The 22,762-nt window shown below is 39.8% G+C and overlaps 1 protein-coding gene across 3 annotated transcripts in view; it reads left to right on the top strand.

Moving 5' to 3' along the window:
* Positions 1-22,458, top strand: part of SRPK1 (SRSF protein kinase 1) — a 28,125-nt gene extending 5,667 nt beyond the window's left edge. The window contains exons 1-15 of one of the 3 annotated variants that reach the window (XM_009924855.2): positions 3,148-3,412; positions 6,831-6,949; positions 8,696-8,804; positions 9,234-9,321; positions 9,538-9,625; positions 11,130-11,236; positions 11,920-12,085; positions 13,119-13,144; positions 13,642-13,855; positions 14,144-14,572; positions 15,927-16,027; positions 16,946-17,053; positions 18,401-18,470; positions 18,930-19,022; positions 19,941-22,458. In XM_009924855.2, the coding sequence (XP_009923157.1) occupies positions 3,342-3,412; positions 6,831-6,949; positions 8,696-8,804; positions 9,234-9,321; positions 9,538-9,625; positions 11,130-11,236; positions 11,920-12,085; positions 13,119-13,144; positions 13,642-13,855; positions 14,144-14,572; positions 15,927-16,027; positions 16,946-17,053; positions 18,401-18,470; positions 18,930-19,022; positions 19,941-20,125 (1,974 nt within the window). In that variant the 5' untranslated portion in view covers positions 3,148-3,341 and the 3' untranslated portion in view covers positions 20,126-22,458. Of the gene's footprint in view, positions 1-3,147; positions 3,413-6,815; positions 6,950-8,695; positions 8,805-9,233; positions 9,322-9,537; positions 9,626-11,129; positions 11,237-11,919; positions 12,086-13,118; positions 13,145-13,641; positions 13,856-14,143; positions 14,573-15,926; positions 16,028-16,945; positions 17,054-18,400; positions 18,471-18,929; positions 19,023-19,940 lie in introns of those variants that run through there. The other 2 variants (XM_069771061.1, XM_069771060.1) reach the window with 2 other exon arrangements.
* The last annotated feature ends 304 nt before the right edge of the window (positions 22,459-22,762 follow it).

Raw genomic sequence — 22,762 nt, 5'->3', positions numbered from 1 at the left:
ATAAGGAAGTTGGTAATTTTTCCATCTATGCAATCTGGGGAGCAGAAAATTCCTAGTAGAGTCTGATACTTTCCAGTTGGTTATTGCATGTCTTGTATCACTTTCCTGCTGTCTTTGAGGAGCCCTGAGGTTCTGACAGCCCTCTTGGGTTCTTCCTTGACTTCCTTATTCAAAACTTTGCCTGGGATCAGGATCTTGGATTATGTTTTCTTCACTTGTCTTTCATAATTAATACCAGGGCTACATCTTTCGTAAGTTTTTTGAACGTAAGTTTAAGGTAGAGTCGGAATGCATCACCCACGGGATTTTTTCATTCAAATACAGAAGTGATTATCAGACTATGAGAGGACACAACTGAAGATCTGCTGGTTTCCATGGAAGTCCCTTCGTTTGTAATAGCTGGAATAGCAGAGGGTTCTACAAACAGCTTGTTAAGTGCTTGTGTGGGGGAGTGGGTATGGGGAGTGAGAAACTCGATTGCCTCTGTTATTTGTGCATTAGGACCGTTCTCATGTGAAATTCATTATTACTTATCTTCAAACTGAACTCCCACAGATCCACTAAACAAAAGTATGTCTTGGTGCCTCTGAGCACTGTCCTTTCAAAACTAAATGTTAGACCATCTCCAGTCGTCTTAAGTTCTTGACAATGGTATTCCTGTAGCTCTGGGATGGCTGCCCTACAGCAGCAAGTATTGTGGATCTGCTCTACTGGCAGAAAATACCAGTTCTTTATTCAGAAAAATAGGGATGCAAGAGTGAATGAGTTGCAGTAATCCAAAATAATGTGGATTATAGACTTATAAGTCCCCCACAATCTATGATTTATAATTCCCCTCAAATACTTAAAATTTTCTTGAGCAGAAGGGTAAAGTGCATAAAAGCAGGAAAATACTTCTATCATTTCAGATCTGAATTCATACTGAAAGTTTGAGTCTGAACAGTTACAGTATTTATTGAACACTAGGATGCCAGCAGATCTGCCTGTAAGCACGTCGGAGGGTGGCACCAGAAGCTGTCAATCTGACTAGATGTGCCTTAACGTGATCTTGAAATTACAGGCACATTAAGGAATAGTAATGAGATGCAGTCTGGCAGGCATACTTCCCTTAAAGAGACATTGTCTTGATGCATGGATGTGAAAATGGGAGAGAGATTTTAAATCCTGGCTTTTCACCATGCCATATGGAGCTTTTTTTTCCTCTTCCCCAAATGAAAACAAGGAATCTTTAACAGCACTTGAAGCGAGATCTTGCTGCAGTGGGTGTACTGCCCTGGAAATCGTTGGCTGGATGGTTAAGGTGGAAAGCAACACTTCCTTCAGCGAGAGTCCCGGGGTGTGTTATAGTACTCTTATCTGCATCTCCTACAGTATGAGCTGGATTTGTCATTAGTCTTGCATTCAGTGAATTGAATTCTGTTTGGGGATGCCTCGTGTGTAATTTGAGCTCACAAATAAGGAATGACAGTGTTTATAAAGATTGTGCTGCAGGTGGCTTAAAAATCATTTTGGAAAGCAATGGTTTCCTACAGACAGGCGTCATCTCTGCAGATACCGAGGGAATGGTAAACAGATGAAGAGGAGTAAGGAGAGTATCTTTTTTGTTAGCCCATATATAAGGATGATAGGTGTGACAAAAGTGATTTGGATTAAATATATGCTGCCTTCCTTGCTTGAAGGTTGGAAGGGGTCTGCTTTTGTATCTGTTCAAAGCAGGTAGACAGGTAGCATGGACAGTATTTCTGCTGTTTTGGGGACAAGGAAAAATACTTACTTCCTGTACAAAATAGAGTTTTGAAGAAGTTGCTCTTAAATAGGAGAACCAAACACCTCTCTTCAAATGTTTTTGTTATGCAAGTTACCAGGGTGGAGAAAACAAGTTCTGAGTTTTGACGGTGAAGTTGCAAGTGGAGACTTGGCTGTTGTGATAGCTTCACTAGTAATGTATAGAGAGCAGCAAAGGAGCCCTTGCTGGTGCCGCTCCACAGCACAAACACTGCTTTTTCATTGCACAGTCTGTACTAATGGGCATGACTGTAGTCTCCCATCTTCTTGTCCTCCTGATGCTGTTGGATCTGCCTGAGTGCAGATCTGTGAGAACACACATTGTGCAATTAAGGCTTCTTAATCATTTTTTTACCTTATTTTTAGTGTGTGCACCAGATAAGTGATTCTATGGGAAACTGGCAAGAGAATACAAAAGTCTTTTTTCCAAACTCTTTGAACACCTTCTGTAAGGAACAACTGAGTGACTGAAATCTTAGTTACTGCAAATAACTGTTACTGTCCCTGCTATGCATTGCAGAGGTGAGCAGAGTTGTCGGGTGATATATTCAATGAACGTGGAGCAAAATCTTGACTACAGTGGAAAATTTTGTGTGTTGTTAGCACCTCTTCTAATATTAAGAGGTTCGGCAATGCTAAACTATGAAAAGGATGTTCAAACTTCAGTGAGCTTTCAAGGTGAAAATATTTTAGACGTAAAAGCAGGTTAATCCAATTCTTTAAACCTCTTGGTTTAAAACTGCAGAGCCAGCTTCAGATTGTTTTTCACTTATAAACAGTCCTCCATAGCAGAGAATATCTCTAAATTATTACTTGCTATGTTGCGTTGTTGCTGACTTGTTTGCCCTATCACTTGCATAAACCATCAGGATAAAAAGGCACAGGAAATGGCTGGTAATTCTTCTACATTGTGGGATGATGATGTTAAGTGCCTGCTGCTGTGAAAAATACTCAGTTCACCTTTCTAAAGAAGATTTGACTCCTCCTGCTTTTTTGGTTGCTTTTAAGCATAAAGGATAAGTTTTTCTTGTAACTCTGGATGGGGGAGGTTTGGAATTACTTCAGAAAATTCATTTTTACTTTGAACGCCCTTTCTCTCCTGTGTGATTGTGCTGGCATTTCTGTATCAAAAGGGTTGGACTGTCGGCAATTACCATGATCTGTGTCTTCATCCAAGTGTTGAATCCAGTGGACTATTGAATAGGCAAATAAAACCTGCTTGTTCAGGAAGATGAAACAAAGTATCTGACTGAATTTCTAATTTCATTAGAGGGAAGATTGAGACAGGTAAACATCAAGAGAAGGAGATGAATCTATTTATGCTCAACCCCTAACATGACTGAATTTGCAGGAAGATCAGCTGAGAGCAACCCCCAGCCTTGCTGCAAGGCCCTTTACCTGCAATGCAGTGCTGTGCATCTGCAGCTAGGTGGTGGAGGCAAATCCCTCTTCTCCCTTACTCTTGCACAAAGCTTTGCTGCGTTCGAGAAGAACCAGCCCCTCTGCCTGCCGTTGATGTCCCCCTGCTTCCTGAACAGTGTGGCATCTGATTTTTAATGGCTCTTTCGAAAACTATTGGGCTGTCTTCAGGAATATCTTTATCAATGGGAGGCCGTGCTTCATGCAGGTATGTTACCCTTTCTTTTTAATTTTTTTTTACCTCGTGAATTTGCAGTTCTTCAGGCATTCTTGAGAGAATAAGGACTTTTGGGAGGGTCTCTAGATATGGATTCACAGAAATTCCATAAAAGATCTAGTATTTTGCCTTAGCGTTGCTGTTCCACATTGTTTTCCTTAAGTAAAATATTGCTATATAGTTGTAGAGAGACCCTGCAAATCCCGTTAATTCTGATGATTAATTAGCACACTGAGAGAGCAAAAGTGAAAGGTGATCAAAGTGTTCTTAAGTAGAACAGAGGTGGCTGTAAAAAAAAAAAAAGTATTTGATTTTTAATGGGTAAACCATTAACCATTTTTTGTAGCCTCTTTATATATTTTACCTGCATTTTGCAATATTGCTGACAGCTGTTTCAGCTGTGATCTTTAAATACCAAATATGGATTTTTCTGCTGTCTTGAGCAGCCTTTTGTGCCTTCTAGAGTACTGTCTGTGTGAGCGAAGCAGACAGATGAGGGTTGTGGGTTTGTGTATCAGTTTTTCTTTGGTATTAATAGATATTCTGCACTAAGTCTCTCAATACGTATCTGCACTTGACATGGTCACTTTGGGGGAAGAAGGTGGTGGGATGTGGCAACATCTAATGAATTTTTGCAGGAAGGCAAAGGAATGAGATGCGTTTTGGAGGTGATTTCATAAAGGAAATAGCACAGTAGAAATGTATGTGACCTGAATACAGCTCACATTAGTTGGTATAATAGATTATAATATAGAATTGAAATGCTTTTGGATCCCCAGGACAGACTCAGATGCAGACTATAGGGTGTGTCATGTCAGCAGCATGATTCGTCAGCCCCTTCTTAGGAGGGGTGCAGAAAGCTTCCAAGAGAATGGGGTTTAGTGCTTCCAGTAACTTCTTCCTTGATGCATGAAATTACTATTATTGAAAAGCATAGGGACTGCAGAATGGCATGATGTTTCTGTCTGCATCAGTGGTTTTTAAGATGAATTTCCTTTTGAATCCGTTCTAATCCCCTACATCTTGTGCAGATACCAAAGTGAAAATCGCAAAACAGCATTGGGGAGAATTACTCTTTACTACTTACGCTATGGGTGTGGCTCCTGGGCTTAAATTCTCCTTTCTATCCAATTCTGTGTTCTGGTTCTCTTTACACTCTCTATAGGGTTTTTTATGTGAGCCTCCAGTCTCCCCTTCAACTGTTCTGTCCATGGCCCTTGCCTTGGCTACGGTTCTTAATTTGGGGATAGTACGTGACTTTATTCGTAGCTCAGTTGTTCCCAAAGGAATGCAGCAGTTTTAAGGTAGCTTTTTGACCTCCAAGGCTTTCCCCCCTTTCCCCAGTTTCCTTCTTCCTACCCCTGACTTGTAATTCTGTGGCTCATGGGGAGGGGGAAATGTCTAAATACTAAATATCTTGGGGCTGGATCAAGCTATGGGATTGTTAATAAATGTCTCAGGCTGGCAGCAGTGGAATGGACTGTCTGGCAGTCTTGTTTTACGGTTCGGGACTACTAATCTGTGTTGCGTATCTGTTCCTGAATTAAAAAATCAGCAGGACTTGCTAGCTCTGACAACTGACTGAAATAAATGTCAGGTGGTTTGGTTGTGCCTGGGATGACCTTTGTAGCTCCTCTTTGGTTTAATGAACTTCAATTCCAGATTGTAAATGGCTACAAGTTTAGTCATGATCATATTGGAACGTGTGATTTCTTTGCTTTTATGCTCCATAGATAATTTAAGGTGGCTGTAGTTTTAATGTGTAGTAATGTATTTAATGTATGAAGTCTCAGCAGAGTGCATGTGTAGTAGGTAAATGTTGAACATTCATTCTGCTGTATACCTACTCAAAATTGAAATATTAAATTTGTCCCATGGATTAAGATTAGTTAGTATGGCCATGATATGATGCACAGAACTCCAGCTCAGTTATAAGCTAGAAAAACTGCATCTGAAAGCCCACATGCATTAGCATACCCACTGGCATAACCAGTGGCTGTCTCGGCAGTCAATCCTCCTTTGAGCAAAACTAGTTGAATTTGAAATAGGGTGGTGGAAGGCATCGGTTATATCTGCTGTTTCACTGGAACAGTAGTGTCAATACAAGAAACTTCCGCTAATTCACGCTGACAGGGAAACTCATTGTAAAGAATGTTATCTCGTGCTTGTACATCACTGCTGTAAAGAAATTTGTTGCCCACCTCTTTGGACAACTCCAGCTTTTTTTAATATGTCATACTTCTAAGAAAAGAAAGCTTGGTGTTAATATCCTGCAGTACTTTGCCATTAAATCTTGCCAATGCAAATGGGCTATAGGCACTGTTTTTGTTATAAATGCTTGCTTTGTACAAAACTATATTGAAGATAAAACTTTGTAGACAATTAACCATTCTCTTTAATGCTTTGTAAAGTAAATAACTTACCTATTTTAGTATTATCATTTCATGAGCTGTTTGGCTGTAAGCAGTGTACTCCCATGAAGAAGGAGTTGGGGCACAAGGGAGATAGCAATATGTTTTAGCTCAGGGAACTGGAACACAGCTTAAATGCGTGAGAGCAATGAGGTGGCCTTTGCTAACATGATCTTCACAAGCAGGAACTTAGAGTAGCACATTTGGTAAAAAGTCAAACACACAAAGTTAATGTTTTTATTTATGAATGTGGGAGTGAAAAAAAAAAAAAAATACCACCCTGGTGCCTGATTTCAATTCCTCTGTAATCACAAGCTCTCGGAAGAGTTTACAGAACATCTGCTCGGCGTACTCCCACTCTCTATAATTCAGACAACTAACAAACTTTAGACCTTCAGTGAAGAGATGAACTAGAAGTGCAGCCTACCGCAGGAGGACAGGAGAAATCAAGGGCAGTACTAGGGATTTTACAGTTCTAAAGTGTTAGAAGCAGAAGGATTGTTAAATGCTCATTTGATCTCAAAGGTGAAAGGGACAAAGGGCACAGATTCTAAAACACTGGTTTAATTTTTTTTTCCAAAGGAGTAAGAATTAATTGGTGTTAGTCTTTAACATTCATCAACATTTAAACCTTCAGGTTTTATATGAGGTAATGTCTCAAAATATAAACTTGCGTTAGAAAAGTCCTCACTGAATGAAAGGCTGAGAAGGGGTTCAAAGGCACTAATGTTTTGGTGGGATCACTAAGCTTTTAACTCACTATCTTGTCTGGTCCTTTCTTCCACTATAAAAATGAATCTAGGGCATTAAGTTGTATTTCTTAAAGACAAAAACTATTCCTCTCTATTTTTATATATATAAAACCATTTAAATGTGAAAATAGTTTTTCTGAAAGCTGAATATTGCATCTCCTCCATTATTAGCAGTCCCTCATGTGAAATGAAAGCTACTGAATTGAAGAGTAACATGTGTGAGACATGCAGTGTGTTCTCTTTCAGACCCGACACTCAGCATCGGGGCCCTGCTGCTCATTCAGAGAATGATCTTCCAGAGCAAGAGGAAGAAATCCTGGGATCAGATGATGATGAACAAGAGGATCCAAATGATTACTGTAAAGGTGAGAACTTGCCTGTTTAAGACATAGGTTTTTCAATGTAATCAAGAAATTCCCTTGATTTCCTATCTACTGCAGAGCATGAAAATAGGCTTTCTCTTACTTTAAGTGTTTTTTGAAACTGTATGATGATAATAACATTTTCAAGCTAACCTGAAATGGAAAAACTATTCTCTAAGGTTCTCACTGTTACCAGTTTAGATTTGAGTTGAAGAGCTGTTTTTAATGCAAGCCGTTAGCTTTTCCTCTGTGCCAGAGGGCTTTCAAAATTGGTAAAAGCAAGTAGGCCTTGAATTTTTTTTATTTTCATCAGAAGAAGGACACTTTAAAATCTGTTTCAAATTCTTCACTGTTTTCTTTTGAAGATCATCATCTTAGTATCCATTCTTGGGTAACTTCGTGTCTGCAAATACAGTCTTCCACTGTTTCTCTGAGTAGAAACTAATTACAGAGCAAGTGGAAATTCCACAGTATATAATTCAATATCAGAAGGGTCAGGCTGTTTTTTAACATAGCAAATACTTCCAAAAAAAATGGAACACTGATCATACAAATTCAACTGATCAACTAATTGAAGCTTGAATGTGTGTCCCCACTTCCAAGCGCTTTGTAAGACTACTTCTGTGATACTATTCATTGTATATATTGAATAAGACAGAGGGAGAATCATGTTACAAATGCCATATATGTGTATAAAAAAATGCAAGTAGAAATAGCACAGGGAACTTGAATTGCAATGTTTCTTACCCTTCAGTGCTTTACTCTAAAAGCATTTACATTACTTTTAGCATGCTACCCAAGTACTTGTGGGATTTTGTTGTAAAGCAAGTAGGAAGAAGAAAGCCATTGTGTGAATTAGCAGTTGGTGCAGCTGAAATCTTTAAGTGAAGAAAAGGGACTTCTGCTGCTTGAGCTAATGAAGTAATGGATAGCAATTCTATATCTTGTGAACCAATCAAGAGAGCCGAATCTTCCTGGCAAAGCATGCATTTCATGGGTGGTATTTGCTGACCACAACTGAATAGTAAATGTCTGGAATCTAGGGTGTAATTCCAGGTTCTAGCAAAAATTTATGCCTTAGCAATCACAGATTCTTCTCTTCGTTCTGTTTTCTGCCAGTTCCCTTGTGTCTTTGTCTGTCTTTTCACATCTTTGCTTCCATCGTGGAATCTTTCTGCATAGTCAGCAGCTTGAGAGATACTAGGGGTACAGGGAGGAGACTTGCCTATTTTCAGTGGTGATGTTAAATGGCAAAGTACCTTTCAGTCAGGAAAGCAGTTGCAAGGGAAACTCTGTTGGGATCTTGGGTGCAGTACTCTTTCATGTTATGGGGCCAGAGCATGCAAAAAAAATGCTGATACTTAGCTGTAAGATTCTGTTGCTGAACGTCATAAGCTGTGTTTTCCAAGGGTGGTCAGCCTAGCAGACTTCAGATGCTTTCACTGAGGAGATATTCTTTTGTGAAGCTGCAGTGATGACCTACATTGAAAAGGAGGAAAAGTCAGTCATTCTAGTTCAATTATATTAAAACTTTTCTATCAACTAGAGGGCTGTTTGCAGCTCTTCCTCTAACATGCTGTGTATTTGTTCTAGCAAGATCCAATTAGAGAAGTATTTGCATTTGTTTATATGATTAAAAATGTAAACACATCAAATAAGTCTGCCTCAAGTTGTGATGCTTGTTCCACATAGCTGCTCTTCAGCACTTGCGTGACCTCTTGACATACAAACTTCCCACTGTTTTTCTAGGTGGTTATCACCTTGTGAAAATAGGAGATCTCTTTAATGGACGATACCATGTGATTCGGAAGCTTGGATGGGGCCATTTCTCCACTGTGTGGCTAGCTTGGGACATCCAGTAAGTCTTTCTGTTCTAGCTAGTGTTTCTGGTGGGAATGCAGAGCATTGCACAAACATGATCAGAAAGCATCTTTTTACTTTTAGATAAAAACACAAAACATAGCTGTCCACATTCTAACACAAGTTTCCTTTGATGTTGTGCATGCAAGTGTGTGGCAGGGAGTTAACAGGACAAACCATATATGTGGAAAGAGTGCTCTTGTGTTCAGCAGTCTCTGACCTATTATTTAATTTTATGAGAAATTATTAACATGGATGTTTTATAAAAGAGACCCAAAGACAATCTCCATGAGTGCTTAAACCTTATTTTTCCATGATGCTTTAAATAAGTAGCTGTCTTATATGCAAAAGAATTAGGATAATCCTGGAGAATAAGTTCTTTGTATGAGTGTTAACAGTCTCCAATTTACTTACCATGTGTGCATAGAGGGAGGAGATTTGTGGCAATGAAGGTGGTGAAGAGTGCAGAGCACTACACAGAAACAGCACTGGATGAGATCAAGTTGCTAAAATCGGTGAGTGCCTGAGAGTGTGGTTCAATTTTTAATCTTATTTTTTTTAATTCATTTTGAGAACTTCACGTTAGTCACGTGCTTGATATTTCTGGATTGTCTAGCTGCAAAGAATTTGGATAAGAACCTAACAGTAGTGCAGTAGCTCCAACTTCAAAATATATTCTTGCCTGGTAATTACCTCAAGGAACACAAAATTAATCCTTTTTTTCTCTCCAGGTCCGCAACAGTGATCCAAATGATCCAAGTAAAGAGAGAGTTGTTCAGTTATTAGATGACTTCAAGATTTCAGGAGTTAATGGTTCTCGTATCCTTTTGTGGAATAAAGGCAAAGAATTGCATAAAGATGGGAGTTTGCTGGGTAGCCGTCATGTCAGTGCTGGTGAGCAATGCCCAGACATCCCTTTCACTGCCCAAGGAAACCTGCTGTAGAATCATCTGCCTCAAAACTGCTTGCTAAGCTCTGATCCAGAATGATCATTCTGCCTGTCATAATATGTGTAAGTTGTGGAGATGGCACTGCTTAGTCATGCTTTTAACATGAGAGATGGGGTGGCTGCATCTGATTTGTGAATCAGGACTGAATGGCTTAGTGTCTGAGGTACCTTTGTGGTAAGAGAGCCCATCTATCTCAACCCCTCAATTTTGCAAGCAGCCTGGTAATAACCCCTTATTTAGGTAAAGCAGTACAAAATGTTAAGATCAGTAATTAAAAATGGCAAACACATGCAGTCTATAACTTGATAATGAGGTTGTTTTCTAGTTATGGAAGCATCTTACCTTGGACTTTATCAACATTGTTAGGATGTTTAAAGTGCATTGCTTTGCAAATCCCTTGTAGTTCTGTGAATAGCCTTCTAATAGGCAGTGATCTGTGGCAAGTCCTAATAATGCATCCATAAAATTTGCAAGTTGGACTTTTGCGCGTGTTTCTGCTTTGCAGTACCTTGAATTTTATTTCGGTGAGAATTACTAGGCTGCTTGAGAGACTCGAGCTGTAGGTTATAAACATTCTAACACTTTTAGACAGGAGCCCTGTAATGCATTTCCTCTATTAATGAACTTTTTTACGGTACATAGCACCGAGTAAATGTTGACTTGATCTTGTATTTCTTTCACTCTTGTGAAACGCATGCGTGCTTTCTGCCAGCGTAGAAGAAAAGCAGCCTAATAAACTCCTAGAAGTTTGGCTTCTAAAGCAAAGGCACAATACTGAATATGTCACTAGAGTGACTGTAGCTGTTGAGATCTTATGGACAAAAAGTAGATAATGTAAATATTGTTGGAAGTCCAGGCTTGTCAAAAGTTTGTTTTACTGGTAAAGAGGCAAGGGAGGGTGGAGAAAGTAACTTAATTGTTCTGAAGATGACTTATGAAATGGAAATTTTATTATCTTTTCAGGTAATGCTGGTACAGAGAGATCTGGCATTGAGTTTTGCCTGGGGCAAGAGCCTAGGCAGTTCCAAAACGTACATTGTTGGCTTGAAGCCGTCTCAATACTAGCAGGAAATACTAATGCAAACTTGCTTGTGTAACTGGCTTTCACTCAAAGCAGGAGTTTGCTACTGCTGCTTTAGGACCATTGTCCTAACCAGCTCCATCCTGCTGTATTTTAGCTTTTAGATAACAACACTGATGTGTAGGATAGAATGGTTCTGTTAAGGAAGGCAGCTTCTCTAAGCTGTGTCAGAAGGATGAGGGTTCTTTAATAGAAAACGCTTAAGTGGTGTGGATTTCTTTTGATCCTCGGTCCTGGGAACTCAGCACTCCTTGGGTCAGGATGTTCATCTCTTTCCTTGACTGAGTTCCAGATATCTGTATGGTGTTTGAAGTTCTAGGGCATCATCTCCTGAAGTGGATCATCAAGTCAAATTACCAGGGACTTCCACTTCCTTGTGTCAAAAAGATCATCAAACAGGTAAGTTCCAGTTCTGACTGCACTGTTCCCCTTGGCCTAGAGAGAACTCGTTCGCTAATCTTTCTCGGATCCAAGAAAACAAAAGTTAAAAATTAGTGGTGTATCTCTCATGCAAGAAAATTATTCTTGGGTTAATATTTCCTTTCTCTACTGCAAAAACCTTCTGCTACAGATATTTATTTTCTGACATTTCAACCATGATGGGAGGCCGGCTTTGCTTTTAACCTTTTCTTACCCTGGTTATTCCTCATAAGTGCAAGTATTTATTTTTTTTAAAACTGTCACAGTAAGTACAGTGCTTAATGATGGGAAGAGCAAGAGAAACCTGTTCTTTCTGCTGCATGGTTGCCTAAGAAAAAACATCTTTCTACATGTGAGGTGGAGGGTAGGAGGAAAGCATGATTTTATTGCAGGGTATTAAGATTAGATTTTCAACTGTGGTAAGTTACGTTATGAGGGTAGAGAGACAGTATTTTAAATTCGTAGCTAAAATCTGTATGTGAATTTGTATTTTCTGGAACTGAGTAGTAACCACTGATCACATTAGCTTTAATCTGGAGCACTCTCAAACACAGAAGTCCTTCAAGTTCATTGGTCATCCTAGGCAATTTTGCATTTTCACTTCACTGTTTGCTGATTCTTTGCTTTTTCTAATGATCAATTTCCTTCTCTTCTGTCTGCAGGTTCTTCAGGGTCTGGATTACTTGCACACAAAATGTCGAATCATTCATACAGATATTAAACCTGAGAACATTCTTCTGTGTGTTAATGACCAGTATATCCGCCGGCTGGCTGCAGAAGCAACAGAGTGGCAGAGGTCTGGGGCTCCCCCACCATCTGGCTCTGCAGGTGCTTTCTCTTTCTGGAAATTGGTGCGATTTCCCCCCTACGCCCCCAAATCATCACTAATCTCACTTGGGAAAACTGCCCGAGTACAGTGGAACAATAATGCAAGTAACCTCTGAAAAGCCAACTGTAAATTGTGAAGTTAGTCATAAGCTGTAACTTAAAGATGATCAGGAAAGCAGTTGTTTGTCTAAGAAAAATGGAGGGAGGATGCATGCATGCTGGCATCTGCTTTTAACACAGCTCATCTGGCACTGATAAAGCAGTAGGGCAGTCAGTCTTGTATAGCACACACTGCATAAATGCTAATGCACTCAATCTATTGCTGGAGTGAAAATGTGGTGAGGTACTTCTCATGTCTTTTTTCAAAAGTTTTTCTTTCCATTGCATAATGCTGGAAATGCATTTCATGTAGGTCTCAATAAGATGATTTACCTGTTGTCAGTTTGCAGAAGTCTGAAAAACTTGTAACAGAAACAGCTTCCTTGACATGCTAACATCCCTAAAGATATGAGAGCAAATGTTCTCTTGTTCCTAGTTCCTCTTGTTCCTCCTCAGAATATCCATCTGTACCAGTGTGTAGTTTTCAAGAACTACTACAGTGTGTATTGCAAGGCTCTGTCACTCATAATCTTATGCCACCAACATTTAGCTGAGCCCATCATAGCATAGCTTAGCTCAGGGAAGCTCCCTTAACTTTGGTATTTTAATGTTTTGGTTTGCATTCCCTTTTCAGTAAGGTGCATAATACATGCAGTAAATGAAGCTGCGTGACAGGAAGTTTAAGTCTCTGATATCAGTCAAGCAAGTCTACTATCTGGAATTTTAATTACGCATTTACTCATTTAATGTTTTTTCTTATTTTTTTTATTCTTGCTCTACTTTGTAGAGAAATGAGCCTTCAAAATAACATTTGCTGATATCTTAAAACGCTGTTACCAAACCACGTAGGAAAAATACTTACCTTAAGATAATAATGCAGTTGCAGTTTTTTAATATAAACATACTAATTTACTGATCTTCCTTTCCCTTTCAGTGAGCACTGCACCACAGCCAAAACCAGTAAGTGTAATAGCTTTCATACATAAGTATCCATCTACTTACGGTATCGACTGCATTGTTTCATAATGCAGTCAGCATTAAGGGAAAGCAACCTTCTATCAGAAGGAAAAGTGTGATTTGTGTTTGTCATAGACATAGGCATCGGGTTCAATGCTGTCTTGGAGATTTAAGTAGTATTAGCTCATATATCACCAGAAGGAGTAGTCTTTTTGGTGGTCTCAAGGTCTGTTGTGAAGGTGACCTGTCTGTGGAGTCTGAGATCCCTCATTTTGAGAATACTGGAGGTTTTTCAGGTCAGGACAGAAATGCACTGATAAGAGGCATAGACAACTGCTCCAAAAACCTTAATGTCTGCTTTTTATTTGGGAGAAGAACTGTCTCCAGAGTTTTCATCCCAGACTGCTTCCTCAGCTCTAAAATAAATTAAAACTTGATGCCTTTTAGATTTATTGAAATATGAAATGCTAAGTCCAATTTCTCTGCTTGCTTCTGTGTAGGCTGACAAAATGTCAAAGAATAAGAAAAAGAAGTTGAAAAAGAAGCAGAAACGCCAGGCTGAGTTGTTAGAGAAGCGAATGCAAGAGATAGAGGAAATGGAGAAGGAAGCAAGCCCTGGGCAGACACAGCCTGAAGAGGAGGAAGAAACTCAGAGCCCTCTGGAAATGCTCATAAAAGTTAGTCCTCCAGAGGAAAACGTCAGCAAAAAGACAGGTATGGACCTAAAATATTGCTAAAGTAGCCCAATGTTGTCCTTTTACTCATGCTGGCATCAGTAGAGTGAGCACCTTTTGTAGAGGTGGCCATTGTCATTTAACCTGTTTGCATTGCGTTCCACCCATCTAAAGAGGCTAGGAAATGTCCTGTTACAAACTGAATTAATGAATGATTGTGTTCAGTTACATTTTGAGAACTACCTGTTTCTGAGGGCTCCCTTGAACAGCTTTAGCTATTACTTTGTTTAGACATATTCTGTTATCTTCTCCTTTTCCACTCTTCCAGCTGAAGTCGTTGTACAAGAGCAATCTGTTCTAATGGAAAGCAGCGTGGAAAAATGTGTTACAGAAATAAACTGCAATGGAGTGATACAAATGACGGACTTCCCAGACTCCAGCAATCAAGGGTCTGTGCGACTTGAGGATGACCTTCATAATGCCAATGACTGTGGCGATCACCCTCATACACAGAAGAAGGAAAACTTCCATAGTTGTAATTACAGTCAGCGTAATGGTGACTCGGAGAACAGGCCTCAAGAAGCAATGTCGGACTCATTCGTGCCCTTAGTTTCAGAAGATTCCATGGTGTGTCAGCCCACGTCCAATGAAGAGCGATCATTCAATGAGCAGGAGATTAACCATTTGCAAGAAAGCATCCGGACAGAGATACCTTCAGAGGATGAGAATGAGAATAATAGCCCGTCAGACAACAAAGGTATAAGAGGAACCCTGTGAGAAAGGGCTCCTTTCTCCTTGATGTGGGCGAGCTGTGTTACAACACTTCAGCAGAGTATTAGTAGAAACCTCCATTTTTATAGGCTGAAGTGATCAGAACTGCCTGTTTAAGACTTTTCCTGTCAGGAGTAATTAACCTGACAGTCCTACTCTGAGACATTTGCTGTTTGTAGCTTCCACTGGTAGTGTTTCTTATGTGATTTTCATTAATAGTTAGAAATGTAAGTCTACAAATTGTCACTGGCTCTTAAATTATGGTATAAGTACTGTTTAGTGTGTTCTGATACTTTTTTTTTTTTTCCTTAACATGGAGTACAGGTAACTCCTCTCAGTTGCTTGAGATGACCAAATGTTTTCCCACAATTGGAAGTGCAGCTTGACTGAAAGCTTATACAGCATAGGGGAAAAAAAACTCTTAATGCTTTTGTTTAAATATGATTTGTTTCAGGGGGGAAAAACTCTAAGTCTTGTAGGTTTAGGAGAACATAGGATGCACAATAGTGTGCAGCAGTTTAAACACATTCCAGGTGTGTGTGTTTTAAAATCTTGAATCAATTGATAAAACTGTCCTTTTTTTGCATCTTTGAGTCAAAGTCAGGTGAAGTATTTCTGCTTGGAGAAGGAGGGGGAAACTAACACTTTTAAAAAAAAATTTTGCAGCATTTTCTTGGCAGAGTACTGCTGGGGAATTACATGGACAAAAAGTAGCAAGTGAAATGTCAAGACTTTAAATCTTGAACTGCATTTAGTTGGATGCCTCTGCTAGATTACTAGGTGTATTTTGCTTCTCTCAGCTCTCTCCCAAATTGCTTGAGAGGTACAGATGGGTGTAATTTAGTGACTTAATATTTTTGCTCTCCACTGTGTCATTGAGGTTCTCCCGCTGTATACTTTAGCTCTTGTAACTGTCTGCGTTGCAGCAGTGAGTGATGGGTATGTCAAAAAGATGGTATAATATGTGGACTCTCCTTCTTCAAAGATTTAGGAAGAGAAGGGTTGAGAGGCTTTGTTGTGTTTCTGGCAATGCCCTTATTTAAAAAGCCTGTCTAGATATAGACAGACTTTTTAAGTCTGTGCAAAGAGTGCTGTGAAACAGTCACTGTTGCATATGCTTTCTTGTCCTTCTGCTTTATAACACTGGTCAGGTGTTAATGGTGGTAGCTCTGTTTTTCATAGTGCAGACTGCTGATTTTTATACCTAGGCTTTGGGGAGGGAAAGGTTCTGATCTGTAAGCAAAACCCTTCCTGGGTAGGGAGAGGGTGATAGGATTTGGATGACAGATGGTGACACTGTCCATGTAGCTTTAATCAGCTGTTGTACATGTTGCCTGTAGGAAAATCAACTGCTGGGAATTTCCTTCTTAATCCTCTTGAGCCCAAGAATGCAGATAAGCTCAAAGTGAAGATAGCTGACCTAGGAAATGCCTGCTGGGTGGTAAGTTTACAATCTTTTCACATTGACTGTTTAAACCTGCTAATTCATTCACAGTATGCCAAGATGGAAAAGAATCTGTAAAACAGATTCTTAGACCTGCTTGTGACAGTTTGAAACTTATGTTGGGGAAAAAAGAGGGGAGCGCAGGGACACAAAGAAGGAAATGGTCTTCTAACATAGGATTTCAGCCTGTGTTCTGGGTGCCTTGCTGGTCATTAGATTACTTCTAATAGGCCTGTGAACAGTGTCACATATAATGCATAGAAATCTGCATATGTGAAACTTCTGAAGAAGTCTGTAGCTCTCCTGGAGAATAAGAAAGTGGCAAACAGTTGCTCTGATGTGCTAGTTCTGTAGTTAATTAGTTTGTCAAACTATTTCAGTGGATTCATGAGCACATGAAAGAGACTCAGTTTTATTCTTTGATGGTTGTGCTGTGCTGCTTTTAAGCGGTTGACATTTCAAATAGAAATGTCTGTTTTACTTGGCTTCTTCAATGGCAAAATACTTCAGATCTTATGGGAGAGATGAGTCTTAAACTCAGAATGGCACATCAAGCTTGCAGCGTCTGGCAAGGTGGTCTCTTACATTGGTGTTGCTTATCTGCTTTAAGGTAGCTGAATCATGGCCTATCTGTCATGATCAGATAGGAGCGGGTGCAGCTTCTGAAACAGTCTTCCCTTATTCTATTTTTGTGGCTTGCTTTTGTCTAAATTGCTGGACTGTTTTACTCAAGGAGTGTCTCATGTAGAGCATTTAAACAGTACTTGTAGGAATATAAGGAAATCCTTAATGAGGATGTAGAATTTGGATTAAATGTAATGGGAATGAGCTTTGATCTGCTCTGACCTTCCAGGTTGTTGATTCTCCTCTTTTAAACAGTCTCTAACTGTTTAGTAAAACGTATCTTCTATTTAGCACAAGCACTTCACTGAAGACATCCAGACAAGACAGTACCGATCCTTGGAGGTGTTGATAGGATCGGGGTATAACACTCCTGCTGACATCTGGAGCACGGCATGTATGGTGAGTGGCATCATCCGGGAGAGTTTAAACCGTTTCTGCAGAGCATTCTGGGAAACGCCTGTGTGCTGTGCACTCTGGACTGCTGAGTCACTAGCCACACCTGGCAAAAACCTCACAGGTGTTCAGCCAACTTCCAGACTTGCTGCATACCATGTTTCCATACAAAAGTTGTTTATTTTTTCTGCCACATGTGGCTTTCCTTTTGAAAGTTAGTTTTGTTGTACAGCACCAGCAGATTTCAAATATAACTGTACTTTGACATCATGCTCTGTGGAGAAACAAGACAGCTATGTGATTGTGAAGACAAAACCTTTATATAAAAGAGCGTCTCCGCTGCATCCAGCACTGTTTCACAGATGTCTTCAGTATAAATTCATATTTTAATCATATGCATCCTCTGCATGTTTGGAATCATTTTATAATCTGAGTAGTGCTGAGACAAGGCTGAAGCTGTTCCTGTAATATCTGGCAAATGTAGAATATGCTGATTTACAAAAAAAAAAAAATTAAAAAAAAAATCAGTCTAGTCAGTTACTGCATGTGCCTCTTTGCTGTCTCCACTCTGTGTTTTCTACAAATCAAAGCTTGGGTTTTATTTTTTAAGCTTGGAAAATTGTAAGTGAAGTCATTTTTGCTGTCTTGGAAAACAAGCTGTGATTTTTGATGAATGTGGTAAAACAAAATGCAGCATGGTCATGTTGCCTCTGCAGAACATGTGGCCAAAATTATGCAGTGGTTACTCCGAGTGCCTAATTCAGTAGTTAGACTACAGCAGTCTGTAAAGAAAACTAAGAATACAAAAGGTCAGAGGTACTGTTTTGAGTAAAAGTGAATACGTAAAAGGATAAATGCATCATGGAATTTAGAAGTGGTGAGGTGAAATGAATGCAAATGTTCTCATTTAAAACATGTTTTCATATCTACATATGAATGTTCAGAGATTAACTGTTTGAAAAACGTCTTTCGTATCTGAAATTTGGAGGGAGGGGAGAATCTTTGTAAAAAATCTACAACTTGGACATGACATCATTTTGCAAAATGCTGTTGAGGCGAAAGAGAGGCTAAGCCTGTGAAATGCCTTAATTTTGTACAGTTTTACATAAGCATACTGCATTATGCTGTGATCCAGAATTCATCACAAATATGCCTGTGATGTTTTTTTAATGCAGTCATTAAAATGTTGCAAAGTAATTGTACATCATAAGATGGTAATGGTGTACTAGAGTTCTACAGGTTATTCTTCATACTGCTTTGCTTCTGGCCCAGAGATACGCAGAATCAACTTGCAGTACTTCTAACTGTGAAGTGCGTTAAAGTGATTTAACATGCTCATTTCTCTTTGTTTAGGCCTTTGAGTTAGCAACAGGAGACTATCTGTTTGAGCCTCATTCTGGAGAAGATTACTCACGGGATGAAGGTGTGTTTGTCTAAGTCTATTTCTTTTTAAAATGGGCTGTGAAAAACAATGGATGCTTCTTCATAATGAGCCTTCTCTTATGAGGTAGTAATGCAAAGGCTCCTTGCAAAAAGATTGTTTACCCAAATCAGTGGTGTTAGGGGACAGCTGTGCTCAAGCCTCTGCAGTAAACCACCATGCAGTAAAACCCATGTTCTTGTTCTGATGTTTTCCATTCCTCTTATCACTGGATTCTCTATCTTGTTTCTCAAACTGTTCATGCCTCAAATGGCCCTTACCTTTTTTCCCCCCTTGCCCCTTGACTTTGTCCTTGTTTAGTGTAATCTGACTTCAGGTGGATCTCGAAGTAATTTTTAAGGGAGAGAATGTCTTTGTCCTTATATCCTGGAGAAGGAAACTGGGGCATAGAGATGTCTTGTGTGGATGTGTCTCATTGTCTTTTCTTTTGAAAAAATGCAGATCACATTGCATTGATCATAGAACTTCTGGGGAAAATACCTCGCAAGCTCATTTTGGCAGGCAAATATTCCAAGGAGTTCTTCACCAAAAAAGGTAAAAGGAAACAAAGCAAATGTCACTTATCCCTTCATCCCCTGCCCCAAATACACAAGAGTGCCTTGCTGGAAATGCCAATTAATAATAGATGCTAGCAAAGATGCCTCTTTAAGTGTTTCCTTTTGTTTTATGAAAAGCTTTCTCAGTAAAACTGCAGCTAAATATAAGGCATTCTTGTCTAACTGCTAAAAGTATCCTGCACCCTAGTACTTGACATCTTGGTGTTGATCAAATGCAGCAGGTAGAAAAACAGTACTGTAGATATTTCTTCAGACTTGATTTGGCTTTATTTAGCTGATCTTTGTCAGCTGCAGTTGTTGACTCACCTTTGAAGTTTTCTCTAAACAACTTTGTTCCATTTCTAGCATGCCAGTCGCCTAAATAGTGCCTTGCATCCTGACCCATGTTGCTCAGGATGCATTATACAGTTACCATAAAGCCCTAAGTACCCCAGAAATGTATTGAGTCTCAAGAAGAAGTTTTTGACCTAGTTTAATACTTTTTTATAGAACAAACCCTTTTTTGTTAGTAGTGTATTGCTTCCTCAAACAGTGCTGCATGTATTGCATGTATTCCAAAGTCAACGGCACAGTGTTTATCTGTGATGTCAACCAGTATAGTTGGTGATTTAATGAAGCTAAACAGTATTTGCTGATATTGGATCAGAAATAGCAGGAGGGAAGAAAGAAGCCTTCAGGGAAGTACATTTCTAGAACAGTCTTCAAAAGCAGATAGAAGAGGGGTTGTAAGATAATTTATTTCTTCCTTTAGCATGCCCTACCATTTTATACTCCCTATGCGTAACTATTCAGAACAGTTTCTGAATTCAGTGTGTCGTCTTTAGCTGTTTGGCCTATTTTATTCAGCTGCTCTGCTCCCATGTCTTGCACTTAACCTGTCTGTCTTGGTTTTCAGGTGATCTGAAGCACATCACCAAACTGAAGCCCTGGGGCCTTTTTGAAGTCTTGGTGGAAAAATATGAGTGGTCCCAAGATGAGGCAGCTGCATTCACAGACTTCTTATTACCTATGTTGGAGCTGATCCCAGAGAAACGAGCTACAGCAGCAGAGTGTCTCAGGCACCCCTGGCTTAACTCGTAGAGGCTTCAACCCAATGCCACAGCACTACACTCTGGTTTACAGCATAGCATACATGCACCCAGCTGCCCCTTCCCAGATCCATTTTTTTCCTTGTTCATTTTCAGTGTGAAGTTCTTCCTTCAAGGCTTCCAAGATTTTAGATAAATCTAACCTGTTCTGCTGAGTTTGCTTGTGTGACTCAATGGGGACTCTCCTCAGCCAGTGGGCATCATCTGTGTTTTGCCTTGATTAGGCTTCGCCAAAGACTAATTGACTAGAATATGAAGTTTTTCCTGAGTCTCCTCACTGTTACGCACCGTGTGTTACAGATGTGAGCTCACCTGTGCTCAGATAAGCTCCCTTAGCTAAATTCCAACTCCCCTTTCTTCATGAAGGGGATGTGAAGATTGAACGCCTCCTTATCTCACTGACTCAGGAGACAACTTCCCGCTGTTCGTCCAGTAGCTAGCAATTGGGTGAGAAGTAACAGATGGCACCAAGGTGGTGTTAGTTCCTTGTAGAGCAAAGACCTCCAAATCCTTCATCATTTTTCTAGGTGTCTACTGTATTCTTTGCTTTCCAGTCGCCTAACTTTTCTTTAGTTCTAGCTGTTTAAATCTTTTGAAGAGAGCTATTTAAACCTAGGTTTTAGTATCCTTTATTTCTTCTTCCAAAGTGCCCTGCCCCTTTACTTTTTCCTTCCCTGTGCCCAGATAGTCAGAATAGTTTCTGAACTCAGTGACATTTTCTACTTTAATGCGTGTGCCTGTGACTAAAAGGTGACAAGCAAAATAAGCAAAAGCTGGAACCGACTCAACGCACAATCTTCAGCGTACAGATGGGTGTGCCCTTTGGCTGCAGAGAGGTAGCCTTGTTGCAGGCAACTCTTCTAACATTTTAGTGAGCTGTAAGGTTTTTGGTTTTTATCCCTTACTGGCACTTTTTTTGCCTTGCTTGAGGCGGTTGCTATATCTGTGAGAGTTTGGCTTTCACTGATGCAGTCTGCTCTGGCCCTTAATTTTTGGCCATTCACTTTTTCCCAAGAAAAGGGTGGCAGCATCTGTGTCACAGCCATGCTATAGCTCTTTTGACTTTCAAAATCAACACTTGAAGGCCTAGTGTAAAGATTTCTTTTCCTTTAACTTGCTTCAGGTGCTGGCCTTCAGAAATAACTACCCAGGATGGGACTGCCTTTTTATTTTCTGGGCCATTAGCACAAGGAGAGCTAGCAGAAGTGGAAGAGAACTGACTTTTCCATGTAGATACTGGATTAGAAGCTGTTTCTAGAGTTATCCCAAGTAAAAATGTTCTGTGGGGTTTCTATATAAACTTCTCAGAAGGGGTTGGATATAATGAGTAAATGGGTTAATTTTAATTAAAAGTTAAATCACTGTGGCATTTGATAGTTCTATGATGGCTTCTTCTAGACTTGCCCATCCTGTTACAGATTCAGTGCATCCTACTCTAAAGCAAGATTTGGCAGCATTGAGACTTCAGAGGCACTTCCTTACCCTGGACCAAACAGGCCTTTGCATTTGTGGTGGCTCTCAGAGGATAGAAGTTGTTGCAGGAGCATGCTGGAGGCCACGCAGATGCTATCCGAGATGATTATGTTGCCAAAGCTGCCAAGACCACTGTTACGTGTCACTTCTGTATGTGTGTTTGGAAATCCTGGTTCATAAGGATCGTTCATTCATAAACCTTGGTGTCTTTTAATCCACTTGAAAAGGGTTTCTCCAGTCCAGTGCCTGACTGGGCTTATTAATGCAAATCATGCTGCATGTTCTTTTAGGGGTAGATCAGGTTCTCTATGCATATAATCTAAAATTAAAGGAAGGTAACATACCAAAAGAGTTTTAAACTGCTGATTTGACTTTTTTTTCCTTTCATCTGGAGTTTTCCAGTCGCCTGTCACTTCCATATCTGTTATAGAAGGACTGCAGACAGGACTGGGTTCCAAAATACCTACTGTCTACATACTGTGAAGATACATTGGCAGGGCAAACAATTTCTGTTGTCTTGAAAGCTCACCCGTGTCCTGTGTACTTGAGACTGGCTGATTAAAGAACTCTTCCTAGAAGGGGTCTGCACGCTTCGACTCTGAGAGCTCCTTCCTTCCCTTCCCTCTGCCACCCCTGACTGGAGGAGGATGTTTTTTACCATGATAGCCAAGGCTAGAGCCAGCTTGAGTTGAAGACTTGCAGAAGTAGCTGTCAGGATTCAGCCGTGTACCATGTGCTCGTTCACTTGGGGTTTGTTAAATTTCCAAATTGCCGTAAAGTGCTCACACTAAAGGATTTGTACTTGCTGTGTCAGTCTAAAACCTGAAGGAAAATACATTTTTATTCTTTCTACTTGGGTGCTTTGTCTTTTTTCTTTGTGAAAGCCATACAATAAACAGATTATTTAATAACTGAGCCCTATTCCTCATATGTTCCCTCTGTAAGTCTGTTCTTTCTGAGCTAGTGGCCCATTGATTGAATTTTCTTTGCTAGTGAGCACTTAGTTTTGATTTCCAGAAAGAGACGCAGGGAGATGGTGTAGATGAAGATTTTGTTGCTGGTATTGTGATCTGTTTTAAAAGGGGGAGAAGAGTGGTCAATAGCAGGACAGCTCTGCTGGAATTTTTCCATTCTAAAATAGGTTTTTCTCCAAGCC

Source organism: Haliaeetus albicilla, chromosome 26 (assembly GCF_947461875.1).
Source record: "Haliaeetus albicilla chromosome 26, bHalAlb1.1, whole genome shotgun sequence".
Classification (NCBI taxonomy): domain Eukaryota; kingdom Metazoa; phylum Chordata; class Aves; order Accipitriformes; family Accipitridae; genus Haliaeetus; species Haliaeetus albicilla.
This window is presented reverse-complemented; position numbering and strand designations above follow the sequence as displayed.